At 38.7% G+C, this 14,443-nt stretch overlaps 2 protein-coding genes across 7 annotated transcripts in view; one reads left to right on the plus strand and one right to left on the minus strand.

Annotated features, from left to right (window-relative positions):
* The window catches only part of stxbp1a (syntaxin binding protein 1a), a 41,220-nt gene extending 31,633 nt beyond the window's left edge, over positions 1-9,587 (plus strand). Inside the window, exons 15-20 of one of the 2 annotated variants that reach the window (XM_017714559.2) lie at positions 49-158; positions 947-1,048; positions 1,311-1,396; positions 3,101-3,255; positions 4,386-4,536; positions 7,964-9,587. In XM_017714559.2, coding sequence (XP_017570048.1) covers positions 49-158; positions 947-1,048; positions 1,311-1,396; positions 3,101-3,255; positions 4,386-4,495 — 563 coding nt within the window. In that variant the 3' untranslated portion in view covers positions 4,496-4,536; positions 7,964-9,587. The remainder of the gene's footprint in view (positions 1-48; positions 159-946; positions 1,049-1,310; positions 1,397-3,100; positions 3,256-4,385; positions 4,537-7,963) is intronic. The other variant, XM_017714567.2, reaches the window with a different exon arrangement.
* Positions 9,588-11,290: 1,703 nt separating this feature from the next.
* akna (AT-hook transcription factor) overlaps positions 11,291-14,443 on the minus strand; it is a 30,305-nt gene continuing 27,152 nt past the window's right edge. For 4 of the 5 annotated variants that reach the window (XM_017714607.2, XM_017714589.2, XM_017714580.2 and 1 more), the window contains exons 20-24: positions 14,306-14,440; positions 14,061-14,183; positions 13,857-13,946; positions 13,402-13,549; positions 11,291-11,772 (exon numbers count right to left, since the gene is read on the minus strand). In XM_017714607.2, the coding sequence (XP_017570096.1) occupies positions 11,511-11,772; positions 13,402-13,549; positions 13,857-13,946; positions 14,061-14,183; positions 14,306-14,440 (758 nt within the window). In that variant the 3' untranslated portion in view covers positions 11,291-11,510. The remainder of the gene's footprint in view (positions 11,773-13,401; positions 13,550-13,856; positions 13,947-14,060; positions 14,184-14,305; positions 14,441-14,443) is intronic. The other variant, XM_017714614.2, reaches the window with a different exon arrangement.

A 14,443-nucleotide genomic window follows, 5' to 3' on the forward strand; every position in this document is an offset into this window, starting at 1 on the left:
CCTTTTAGATTTCATGGAGTGACTTGCTGTTTGTTTGTGGTCACTCAGGGATCACAGAGGAGAACCTGAATAAGCTAATCCAGCATGCTCAGATACCTCCTGAGGACAGTGAAATCATCACCAACATGGCTCACCTGGGCGTGCCCATCATCACAGACGTGAGTTAGCCTCTAAGCACTCATTCTCTTCTGAGAGTGATTACAGAGAAGTAAAGCACTCCAAGACTTAGCCTCAAGGAATCCTTGCTAGCATCTTGAAGGGCATTCAGATTGTTAGAGGTTGAGGAAGTTTCTAAAAGCAGCACCTTCAATCCTCCAATTGTTTTCAGGAATAGAGTCTGTAGGTGGTCCCAATCCCCATATCCAAATAAGCATGACTGTATTTCATCACAATCCTGCAGTGAAGGTCCTTCCCATACATTCACTAAGCATTTCATTAGGTACTCCTACATTGCATCTAGACTTGTCCAGGATATCCGATCAAATAATTTGTTAGCCCCTTTTTACCCTTTTCATCAGTGGTCAGGACCACTAGAGGAACACCACAGAGCAGGTATTGTTTGGGCAGCACTGCAGTGACATTGATATGGTGGTGGTGTGCTAGTGTTCTGCTGGTATGAGGGGATCAGATACAGCACTGCTGCTGGAGTTGTTAAACATCTCTGTGTCACTGCTGGACTTTCAACATTCCACTTACCAAAAGCATTGTCCTAAGGGAAGAAACTGACCTCTGAGGATGACAAACAAATGACAAACCATACTAATTATGCTGGACTACAACTTGTAATTGCAGAAGTACAAAGTGCACTTATATGGTAAGTGAATCTGATAAAATGGTGAATGAAGTTAGATACAAGTGTACCTAATAAAGTGGCCTGTTGGTGGAGGGTGAAGTTAACAGCCTGTCTTCTAGCATTATCTTGCTCACCTGGTTGCCTGTGTTTTAGTCTACCCTGCGCCGAGGGAAGAAGATGGACAGGAAGGAGCGTGTGAGTGAGCAGACCTACCAGCTTTCTCGCTGGACACCCTTAGTCAAGGATATCATGGAGGTAAACCTTATTACAGTCTCTCTGGTCTGATGAACTGTTTATCTTTGCTGTCATAAGGAAAACTAAAGAAAATAGAACACATTCTTAAATGTTGGACTAGTTCTTGACTGGTTCATCATGAAATGTTCACATGACAGCTGGGCTTTTAAATGGTCCAAACACGTAAACAAAAATTGAGCTACGTGTTTCTTGTAACGATAAGATTCTGATTGTTTGTGTGTCTGTATGAATATACTTACTAGCTTTCTTGTGGGCTTTGCAGGATGCAATTGATGACAAGTTGGACACCAAGCATTACCCTTACATCTCAACTCGCTCTTCTTCCTCCTTCAGCACTTCAGCAGTCAGGTACACATGCACACACCCACACATACACACAAGCTTAGATACACAATCTCACACATGGTCATATTGGCCCCGTTCATACCTGCCCTTAACGTAAACCTTGGGTTAATCCAATTCTAAATGAACAGCACTGCAGATGTGAACAGGGTTCAAATTTTTCTCAGAGACAAATACCTGAGCACTCCAGCCACCTTCAGAGGTGGTCAGGGATGTGGGTGTCCAAAATGCAAATACGTCCCTGACAGAAACAAAGCACTGCTCAATCAGCTGTGTCTTCAGAGCAGAGATGAACAGGAGCTGCATAGCTTCTCCTCTCCCATTCATTCTGGACCTTCAACTATGTCCCTATAGAAAAAAAAAATCAAATTGAGACAGTAAAACAGAATATATACAGAATATATAGGGTACTTTCTGTAGGGAGGTGACTGTCTCAAACCCTAATCCCTAAATTTCACCTTTATTCACATCTTGATCATGTACGCAGGGATGCACAATGATCAGATCAGAACTGTATTGGTATCGGCACAGATTTGCATAAATAATAAATAGTGGCATTGCACAAATATTTAGATTTGACCAATATTTCAAACCAACAGTTGATGTATTTATTATTCTCTGGAAGAGGAACATGTTTAGGTGACACAGACATGCTAAAATGTCTGCATTTGATTCATTTTAACCGCGTTTGTAACCCTCCACAAATAAATGTTGTATTTCTCTGTAATGTTAATCCAGGTCCATTTAGTCCTAGTTACGTATAATAAAGATTTATATATCAGCATCGGCCTGCAATTCCCATATCAGTACATCCCCTTTACTACCATGTGTGAAAGGACCGTACTCTCTCACTTACAGTTTTCATTGCACCAGCCATTCCAGAACAGAACAGACAGACGTAAAAAAGATCAATAATCATTTTCGCTGAGAAAGAGAGAGAGAGAGCATATAGATCAATACTGTGATTGGTAGCTGGTGCTGTGGGGGCTGGGAAGAATTCATGCATTCAGAGGAAGACATATCCTCCACCATCAACATTAATGATCCAGCACAGCAGAGGAGAGGAAGAAAAAGCATAGCTGCACATTCGGTGACACACACAAACACACACCTCTTCAGCAGCACTGGTGTATGGAAGTGTGGGCTCCCCAGCAGTGTGAAGCTAGGACATCTGGGGGCAGCCAGGCTTTCTAACCAATCCTGTAATGTGGGTGTATTGATCTGACTCCAGATCACCAGCACTCATGCCGATTTCCGCCCTCATTATGCCTGCTATTGACTCCTCCGCAGAGCAGGTGTGAGGAAGAGGGGGTGTGCGTTATATCAGTGCTGAGAGACATGCATGACAATGGGAGGACTACGGTGGTGGGGCGAATATTAATACCTACTTATTCACACGCTCCTCTTTCAATCTATACTGTGAAGATGCTGCTAAACCACAACATGAGGCTACTGCTACTGCGCTCATCAGTTACGGTCTTGTGAAATCATAGCACATTGCTTCTAAAGTCTTAACTAAGTATCTACATTAGGGGCAAGAGAACTGTTATGTACATTCAATTTTTGGCTGAACCAGAACCAAATTAACACGAAAGTATTAAGTAACTATCAGGAAACCATCAGTCGAAGTGACTTAGTTTATAGAGTTTTTCTAATACTGTTACATTAAAGCATCAATATTGCCCTGTTAACATCTCCTTTTCCTGGCAGTGCCCGGTATGGCCACTGGCACAAGAATAAGACCCCTGGGGAGTACCGCACTGGACCACGTGTCATCGTCTTCATTATTGGTGGTGCGTCCTTCAGTGAGATGCGCTGTGCCTATGAGGTCACACAGGCCAACGGCAAATGGGAGGCCATCATCGGTGAGTCTGCATTTGAGGGGCACTTCCTGTAAAAGCAGGCATATTAGATACTTTACATCTATAGACAACAGATTAGAAGTCATAGAAGCAATGCAGATTATCAATGCAGGCTATCCTTTCAGCATAATTAGATTACTTTTTGTAAACCTACTCTTCAGAAAGAGACATATCACTGCACTAGCTATTGAACTTAGTATGCTGGTGTGCTTTTGAAGATTTTTCTGTTTTTCTAAATGGTCAGTGCTGAGTTTAGCATCGCTTGAATAATGAGCAGAACAAGCACTCTCTGTGAAAAACAGCACTGCCTGCATGTTGCACTGTTTTTTGAGTGAGCGCCCACACTCGTACTCCTGTTGACATTGTTCCTCTGTAACCTGCTTTGTCTGTTTTTGTTGTGCTTATGGTTCTTGCTTAGGTTTCCCATGCTGCACAAAGACAGAGAGTGTCACTTGCATTACTCTGATGGTGGGGTTTCCTACACAGATTAAACCTAAGCATTTTAATGGGCAAATCATTATTGGCATTAGGCTTAATAGGGACTGTCCTCCTTACCCTGCTTTAGGACAATTGGCCAGTGTTGTGTCTTTTGTTCTGCTATGTGAAAACTCTAAAAATTTTGTAGCATAATTGAGATTCCTGTCTGTTTTGTGTCTGTCTGTGTGTTTGTGATTGCATTTTTGGACTTGGCCTTTTCTTTTTACAGCAATAACACTCCACGATTACATCAAACCAACTGATACTGACTTTTTGATAGAGGTGATAACAGTAGTGCAGCACTGTAGAATCTATTATCATCAGTACCCCCCATTAGCCAGTAGAATGCCAGTACCCCCCCATCTCCCAGAGATATTGAACTATTACAGAATGAAAAAATGAATGGTATGTCTGTCATTCATAGTTATGCCTTTTAGACAGGATTAGAACTGGAGTCTGCAAATATGTTTGTATTCCAATCAGTATGTGCTAAAATGACGAAAATGGATTGGAGATTCCATGGATGCGTTAAAAGTGGAAATGGCTGTTTAACCCCTCCTTTTCTCCGAGATGACTGACAGTTGGAAAAAGAAAGAAAATGGGGATGCAGTGCTGGATGAAAAACTGAGCGTGAAGCCACCTTTGTTCCTTCGCAGGTTCCACCCACACGCTCACCCCAACCAAATTTCTAATGGACCTGCGGCACCCCGACTTCCGAGAGTCCACTAGGGTGTCCTTTGAGGACCCCGTTCCCTCAGACGAGTGAGAGGGAGAGAAAGAGGGAAGGGTGGGAGAGACTCTGACAAAGTAAAGGCAGCCGCTCAAAGAAGCCCTTTCTGATTCCCCACAGCACAAGGGCTTTCTTTTCCTCCTTATTACCACACTCTATACACCGTTTTACTCCGCTCCCCCTTCAGGGATGAGTTTCCGACTCCCGTTTATTGCATGGACAAACTGCACTGTCAAAAATGATATTTTGGCAAGTGAAACCCTCTCAAATCTAGTCAATATATATACATATTTCTCATTATGACATGGTGGTGAGAATGTTAGCTATACCTATTTTGAGATATTTTTACTTGTTTTAAGTAGTTTCATCTTGTAAAGTTATTCCATTGGCTGATAATTTAGCTTCTTTCACGCAAACAAACTGGTAATATTCTCACAACAATCTCATAATGAAAAATCTTAGATATATTTACTTGATTTAAGATGATTTAACTTGGTAAGATATCATTGTCTGCAGTGTGCCAGTCTAATGAAGACCCCACCTGCTGCTGACCAGACGTCAGTTGGTGGTAAAATGCACCACTGATGGACATGTATGGCAGACTGCTGCATCATTTACATTTACACCTGCAGCGGGTGGAGCCTCTTTGGAGTGGCCATGCAACGGGTGCTGACCCCATCCCTGCTGTCCCGCATCCTCTCAGCTGGGTGGATTAACCTGCATTTTCCCTAGCATACGCCCTCTAACCCAGTGATGTTTGTTCGTCGGGTGATGAGGAGCGACTACATTTGCCCTCCTAGATTAAAATTTTTTTTTTGTCTTTCATTTTTTATTTCACGCAGATTAATCTACCCTGGAGATCCATCATATTTGAGTTACTTTTGAATAACAATCCAAGAAAATCACTCACATCAAGTTAACCGAGGTCCTCGGTTTGATGCTGATTTCAGCGAAGGATAGTTTGGTTTCTGTTCCTTTTACTTCTATAATCCAACCCCTCAGACCACCACACATCACATGTCTACATGAACAAGTGGGCGTCTGCACAGACTACACAGCAGTACTGTATTGTGTTTTGCAAGGATTGTCATATTTACCTTTTACAGTAATTTGGCTTTGCCCTGTGTGTGATTCCTCTGCAGATGCCAAAGCTTGAAATGTAGCTGTGTTCTCTCGATATGCTTTAGCATTAAGCAGCTGCCACAAAAGTCCATTGTGATCCTGTTTATTAACAAGTATTAAGAAAAACTTCTTAATTTTGCCTTAAAGCCCCAACTTGGCATCAAATAACACATTTTTGCTTCAACAGCAATAAAAGCGTTCAGATATGAACATATTGATGCTGACAGAACAAAACCTTGTATGGCCAAAAAGGAGAAGGAAAAAAAACGTTGGGCCATTTCTTTTGGTCCATTCATTTTGAACGGCATTTTCAAACTATGCCAAAAACTGAAAAAATGACAAAAAAAAAAAAAAAAAAAAAAAAAAGGATAAAAGGTTTTATTCCGACAGCAGCGATATGCACGTTACCATACTCATACAAGACTGGAAGTTATGAGATTCCTGACTGGGGCTTTAAAAGGTATTAGGTATCAAGTGAAGCTGTTTTTTTTTTTTAAGGTATTTTCATGCAGCCAATGGCTAAAATCTCAATTACATTCACTTCAAAATCATCGGTTTTATATCAACTGATATAGTTACACATTAAATTTGAGCTCTGTTGGAGTTCATCTGTCTCCAAAACTAAATTCCCAACAGTCACTCATGAATTATAGTATTTGTAGCTCATGAGTGACACAGGCTGAATGAGGATTTTGTATTAAGAGACAACTTCACCTCTTAAAATTACAGTATTCTGCCTCTATTATGTATTTACAAAGATGTGGCTGTGGACCAAGTGTTGCATTTACAAATATATGGTTTTCCAATTTTCCTTCATTGTGTTCACACTAAATTTGAACATGCTAGCAACAATAAAAAAAATGAAACACTTGCTGCACTATTAATTTAAACAATCGACAGAAAAAAGGGTACTGTAATGCAGAGAGTCTCAGGACATGTTATTCTCTAAGATAACAGAGGGTCTGATCAGATTTGCTGATCATGTATTAAACCATCTGCTAAAGCTATATCCCTTTTTATATCGCCTTTTTTTCCAATTGGTTCATCATTTTTGGATTTTCCCTGAAAAAATTATCACCATGTGCAGTATGCCAGCCTTAACACATACTGCTACATTAAACACTTCCTAAACTATACAGTCATTATATTCCATAACTAAAGTTTGTTTCTGTTCTGGTTCTTTATTAAAGGCCTTTCCATCTAGTCAAATTAAGAGAGATACCATTAGAAGCACTACTAGTTCATAGTGCTTCTAGCCAGAGCTTAGCAAAGCTGCATGTTCATTTTATCTGGATTGAGTGGATGTTTTCAGAGGTCAAGCAAGACTATTTAAATGTTGGTCCAGAGCTGATCAACTGACCCAGCAGTGTACCTTCCTCCCACCACGGTGCATCAGTTTCAGTGGGGCTTGTCTTTTTGCTGCCCACTGTCTTCCCTCTTGTTTGCTGATTAGAGGACCGTAACGGTTTTGTTGTTTTAGTGCAGAGGTAGAAGAAATATGCAGCTTTGCTAAAGAAACAAACAAATGAATTGTTTAGCAAAAGGGACACTTCAAAAAGCTGGAATCAAACATCTGTTCCAGCCGTGCTCGATTTGAGCTATGAGACCTGTGAGAAGGATTTCATGCAGAAGAGGTGGAACAAATGTTTGATTATATGTGAACTAATTATTTGTAAATTGCTATAAATGTGTCTTCAGCTATTTGTCTTAAGGCAGATTCCGTTTCAGCCCCTTAATATGGTCTTAAAGTCGTCTTTTATCTTCTGTCATCATGAAAGTGTATCTTAGTTTGAGGTATCGGAACTTATGTCACTTTATTTGACCTACAGTTGTATGCAAAGGTTTGAACATCCCTGGTCAAATTGTTAGTTTTGTTGATTTTTAAGTGAAAATAAGTTAACAAATCCTCTACAGGAAACAAACATGGGATTTTTCAGCAAATTTTAGTGCTGTTTCTGTCTATATTGGGGGGAAATATATATATATATATATTTTACAAGTGAAGTGAGTAGAAGTGCGTTCTCTTTAGAGGATGTGTCCTTATTGTCACTTAAAATTTTTTTTTATTTGAGCAGGGATGCCAAAGTATGTAGCCATATATCTGCTGTAGTGTGTAACAGCTTTCTAAGACACTAATTTCAAAATCCCAACCCTTTACATCCTCTGACTTATAGAATTCATCTCAATTGCATAACTTCCTACATTTGCTTTTGATGTTTTAATAATTTGACATACTTTGGTTTCCACACACATTTATTTTCTTTTGTACTGGAAGAGATATAACAGCTGAAAACACATTTTGAGGTTGACTGGTGTGCTCGTGCAGTTCTAATGCTTATTTATTTTCTCTTTTTTTCACCCCCTGGGTTTTCACCCCTGCAGGCTCGACCCATATCTTCACCCCTACCGTGCTCCTCGACGCACTCAAGGCCATGAACAAACCAGATGAGGATCAGACAAGCTAAAACCATCCCTCCCGTTACCCAACAAAGCCCCCTGCTCCTATATTAATTGTGTATGCATCTTGCTCGAAAGAAAAAAGAGAAAAAATTAAACAATGGCAACATTGATTAAAAAAATTATATATATATATACATATATATATATATATATATATAAATATATATAGTATGTTGAAAAACAAAGGAATCATTGCAAGTATTCTCATGTTTTACAATGGATGCAAATGATTAAACTGTCAAAAATATCAAAGGCCATTTAAAACTGAAAGTACCAAATGTAATATTGTATGCTATGAAACCTGCTAGAATGTGTAAATGGTAGAGACTTTCTTTGTTTTGTTTTTTTTCCCCTTAGTTACTTGGTGTGATTTGTAATGGCTGTGGATGGGGGAGGGACAGTTGTGTGTATGCGAGGGTCAGTTTAAAAAAAAAAAAAACCCAAAAAAAACAACAATTTCTCATGCTGTAAGCTAAACTGCTGTCCTTCTGAGCTCTGGTTTTAGGCTTTGTATCATGTTAGATGTGCATGCCATGGGATATAATTTGCACCCATTTGGAAATGACCTCGGATGGAAAACAGCCCCTTGTTTTTGTAGATGTGATTCTGGCCGTTTTTGGGCATCTGCTGGGACTTTCTGTGACTATGAGGGAAGAAACCAAAGCAGCCGTAGGTCAGAGAATCGGCAGGTGAAGTGAAGGAAACGCTGTAAATAGTTACAGAAGGCAAATACCAGCCCTCCCCCAGCCACACATCCGGCTGTATTTACTTGCCACAACCTTTCATTTGATTGCCCTCACGTTTTAGTGTCAGAAAGGCCATTGCTTGCAACTGTTTGAAGAATATTCAAAAAAGGGCCAGTCGTATTTCAGTATTGTATCCTGTCAGATTAAGTCCTATCATTGGTTAGTATACAATGTTTAACTGGGCCATGCACTGAGTAGCGTGTTGTTGTATATGCCATATGTTGATGTTTTAATGTCTCACTGTTGACTGGTGATATTTCTGACTGTGAAGTAGTAACATTTCCTTTGAAAAATGCCAATGTGAAGCCAATGTGTTTGTGACGTTTTAGCTGTAGTTGTAGTTGTAAACTGGGAAAAATAGCAACTATCTATATTTGGTTTGTCTGTTTGTTAGTTTATCCTCTGGTGCAATGTTAAATCTCCCACTGGTGAATGGCTTTGCAAAGAAATGTAACCCTCTATTTATATATTTTCTTTATTTATTTCTATTTATTCCTATTTTCTTCCTCTGTTCTGGCAGGCAGGTTGTATATTGCACTACGCCTTTTTCCGTGATGCAAACGCTTTTTTATTTTTTGACATTTCTTCTCTCTTTTTTTGCTGTTGTAAAGCACTGACTGTGTCTACTAGATTTCTATCAAATTTATTTATCAGAGAAAATATTAATAAATGAAGAGTTAGTCTGTCCTAAATCTGTTGAACTTTCATGGATTTCATGTTTGCGAGCGTTGAAGCACAAACAAGAAGTATACTTGTGTACCAATGTAATAAGGCTGTCTAATAAATTGGCTTCCATTACAGCACAGATTCAGTATATTCTCTTACACAAAACAGCAATGATTCCTTTCAGTGTCAGAAGGGAATTCCGTTATCTCATGATTACATGGTTAAGATGTAAACAGTTACTGGGAGTAGTCTGATGGGAAATGTTAAAGATTGTTCACAGTGGAGGTGATAGGAACGTCTTAAGAGTTTAAAGGCTCCGAAAGTTCCCTCACAGAAAGTTATGATATGAAGTGGTTATGAATATGCTGACTGAGATGCAGGTCATTGTATACAAATGTACAGGCTGACGGCAAAATGTATTCTGATTTACGACTATTTTACTATCATCAACATTACATATAAAAACTCAGAAGACACACTTGGGCTCACTGTTCATTTTGGATAATAAATTAAATGTCTGTATTTCTGTTGTAGACACTGTGACCTCTAGTCTCACTACTACTGAAAGCACATCAGTGTAGGTAAGTTTCTCTACAATGTGCCATTTCACATAAAAAAACTGAATTACTTAGTTTACACCTTAATAACAGAATTATATAGTTTTGAAAAATCTTGCATTTAAGTCACCTCAATAGAGAGGAGCCCTACGGCACAGCTCAGCATCTGCTCAATGTAATTAAAGGCTACACAATAAATTAACATCACAAACCTTTCAAGCTCAAAGAAATGAGCAAATGAATACAGTACTGTGACACCTTACCTGCAGAAGTGTTGGCGGTCCGGAAAACATGCTGCCAAATTTCCATAGGATACCAGTCTCCTCATACCTGGGGCAATGACATGGACATGATTAGTTTAAGAAAAGAGCTGAATTTGATGTAAATGAATGTGTAAAGAAGAGATCATTTACAGAAGCATGGATTATTTTTAATACAAATCTGAAAATACAAAACAACAGATTTTTCATTGTAAACATTTTTGGTTCACATGTAATTTGTTAACTGTAAAAAACAGAAAACCATTTTTACAATCAGTTAAAAAAAAAACTGTAAAAAACAAAAAAGCATTTACTCTAAAATATTTCAGGAATTGAACATCCCTTTATGGAACTAGGATCCACAGCATTGCTGGGTATTATCATTACAAAAAAACATAGTATGCTTGGGTAAAATCTATTAACCATAGCATTCTTTCTCACAGCCCTCTTTAAATGACAGAAATGACGAACATTCTGCTAAATCACTCATTCACTTGCGCTCCATCCATCCAGATGACTCAGCCTACACAAACACATAAAAAGGTAATAATAAATTATCCAGAGCAGCAGTACACGGTGAATACATTACACAGAAATGTACTGGAAGGATCATATACACCAAAGACCAACAGAGTTGAAAGTCTGATGATAGCATCTACAAAGTCACTGGGTGACTCCCAGTGTGTTAACACTATTCATATCTCATTATATTTCAGAAAATAAAAGTCTTTTCAGGACAAAAGTTCAAGTCCTAAAATCTCATAAATGTAAAGAAAAATACAGAGAAATTCACCAAAAATAATAATTTTTCAGAAACAAATTTTAGGAGTTTGCAATATAAAAACAGATTTTTCATTAGGAATAAAACAAATTAAAAACATTCATGAATATTAAAATAACAGCTCTGCTATGTGCAAAACTTGATCTAAGACAACAAACAAAAAGTTATATATATATATATATATATATATATATATATATATCCATAAATTAAAAGCAAAATAATAGAAAAATTCTCACAATGCAGTGCGTTCTTACTGGACTTTATCAGAGTACAGCTGCTATGGTTTAGATGAAGGTGCATCTCTACAGGACACGCAGTACCAATGTCTTATTATCATATACAAATGAGTTACTCAACACACGTCAAAGGGAAGTTTAGTGAAGGTGAACTCCTCTGTAGGACATTCAGTAGGAGACCGCAGTGCTGCAGAGTGGTTCCCTGAGCTGTGCTGCAGTGCTAGTAGGTGTAGGACTGCGCGATAGGGCTCGTGTGCTGTAGTCCAGAGGCAAGAGAACGTGCCATGCGTCGTGAAACTTCTTTCATGCTGCTGGCAGCAGTGACAGCGCGACTCAGAGAGCTATTGAGAGAATGTTGTGTGTCCACAGAGCGTGAGCGTCTGTGAGGACCTCTGACCCCTGATCTGTAGCCTCTATCTTCACTGCGTGAGAGGTAAAGGGGCTTTGGGTTAGAGGACGGTGCCACAGGAGTGGAGTAGTACCTGCAGACCAGAGCAGAGGGTTGAAGCACTATCAGTAAAGTTTTCCTAAACTACAACCACAATGATGTACAATAACAAAAGTAAACATCTGCAAGCGATTAAACAGACTATTCTGTCCAAAATATGAAGCTGGCTTATGTGAGGAATCACACATGGGTGTGCAAAATTATGATTAAGGACATGAAGGATGGTGACAGCTTTTAAGAGCTACTGGGGTAGTAAAATGAGTACAATCCAAAGTCCTAGATAAGACATTTATATTCCTTTAACTTTGTACTAGAAAAGAGTGGCAAAAATACCTTTAAAATTTTAGAATATGGAAACTTCACTGTCATTATATGTTCGTCATTTCATCAGCATTAGTTTTTGCCCCTTAATTGAAACTGGGTTGTGTTCATGTTCCAGCCCTGGGCTGTTACATCATATACATGCTTATGCTTATCTCCACAACATTTCTACTATCCACACAAAAAAAACCACTAAAATCTCAGTGCATTGATACAGAATTCAGTTGATGTGCTTGTTCTGAAGTGTGTTTATATAAAATTTACAATGGCTTTGAATTTGACTCAACCAACCAGTATTTAGAAGTGGAGCTGTCCATGCTATAACAAACAAAATCAAGGGCATAAAAGATCACATCCTTGATTTTAGGCTTGGTAAATAACGATTAATCTCTGAACCTTCACCATTCGATTAGGCTTTTTTGTCTTAGTTTATTTGTTTATTTACTTCTCTTAAAATCATACCAATGGGATTATGTACTTAAACCATACAGGAAGCAGATTTATGGATACCATGAGTAAAAAAAAAAAAAATAGAAAAAAAAAATCCCTTTAAACAAACTGCTTTGCAACAGGGGCACTGCTACTACAGATGCATTATACCATGGCTATTATATTTTTCTATTAAATATATCTAAAAATATGGCTAAAATGGAAGAGGAATATGTGAGTATGTCCAATATGTCAATATAAATTAAATGAAACAAATATAAATGAATGGATAAATGAATACTTCAGAAAACGCAGTGCCATATAAATCCAAGGTAGGTAGGTGTCAATGTAATTTTTCTTGAAATATATATGTGTATGTGTGTGTGTGTGTGTGTGTGTGTGTGTGTGTGTTTTGCAATAAATAGAACTAATTATTACAAGAACACAAAGTGTCACTGATGCAAAGCACCAGCATGTAGTACCTCAAACGTCCTAGAAAGCATTTATCCAATATGCTTAACAGAGTCAGCCATTTCAACTAACACAAGGTTGGTTTTGCTAAAAGTGAGTGAATGAGAGTAGGACATTCTTCACGTCTAAAACAATTCTGTCAGACAATATTATAATAGCGCAGTATAAAATGTGATGCCTATTACACACACTATAACACCACCATGGGAAAGGAACTTGGAAAGCTTAGAATCAACATCATCTTCACCTACTGACAGCAAGTTGAAACCATTCCATGACTGTGTGCTAATGGATTCTCTTTATTGACACTTTGCCCACCCTGACCTCAGCAGGACTGACCACACCAAAAAAAAAAAAAAAAAAAAAAAAAAAAAAAAAGTTTGAAAAAAAGAGTTTGTGTGGAAGAATTAAGGTAATGAATACTTTATCTTGAGCTACTCACAGAACTGAGGGACAGACTGGCACACACTGGACCACATGCACACTGCCCATCACCGGAGGGGGCAGAGGTCCTGCCAAGCACACACCCCCTCTATACTTGTGTCTGGAGCTCACTGACTTAGTTTCCCTCTGAGCAGAGTTTTGGTGTTCTGAAATCAACAAATTAATATACATTTTTAGTGTTTAAATGGGACATATTTTATTTAAAAAATATTTAACCATTAAACAGTAACAATATCATGCTAATAATAACAGAGCACATAGGTTAGGTCAATTAGACCTTGTTCAATTAGTTATTTTTAATGATATCTGGTGGCATTTTTCTGTTTTATTTATGTGGCCCTGAGATTCATACAGAGCAGCTCTGCATTTACAATCTTATTACACTTGCAATAGGTATTTTTTAAAGCAAAGTAGTAGGTATAAATGGATTATAAATGAATAACAGTTTCTAACCAGGTGGAGAGACTCTTGCTCCACACAGTGGGCAGTGTCTGGAGTAATGAGGAGTACGACTGGGTGAGCCAACATTCCTTGTTGGAGCTGCTAAAACACAAGAAAAGAAGGCATAAGTGAATAAAAGAGCACTGGTGAAGAAGACTGCTGTGATTTTTTTTTTTATTACATCTTCATCTTCACATAATGGAAAGAGATGCTTACGTGCAAAGCCTCTACTGCCATATCTTGCCAAGCAGCACATACACAAGGGCGCTGGCCCTCTGCTGTCTTCAGCCTCATCATCACCCTCTTCTGATCGGTCAGCTGAAATGCTATTCTGCTGGCCTGATGAGAAAACATACTACTTACTATTCCTAATTTCATTCTGAGATGACTGAGATAGAAATCTGAAACACAAAGCACTACTACACAAACAGATAATCCACAGCACGTAACAGGCAACATACTTTTTGTGCAGGGCTCTGTCCTTTGCCGAACCTTAGCTCTAGCTCTCTGGGAGGAATGCGCCGCTGCAAGAGATGCTGGGATATGCCTTGATGTCTGTGGCTTGGGTTCAGATTCGGCATGGTCTGAATCAGTGGCTA

Source organism: Pygocentrus nattereri, chromosome 16, assembly GCF_015220715.1.
Source record: "Pygocentrus nattereri isolate fPygNat1 chromosome 16, fPygNat1.pri, whole genome shotgun sequence".
NCBI classification, from domain to species: Eukaryota; Metazoa; Chordata; class Actinopteri; order Characiformes; family Serrasalmidae; genus Pygocentrus; species Pygocentrus nattereri.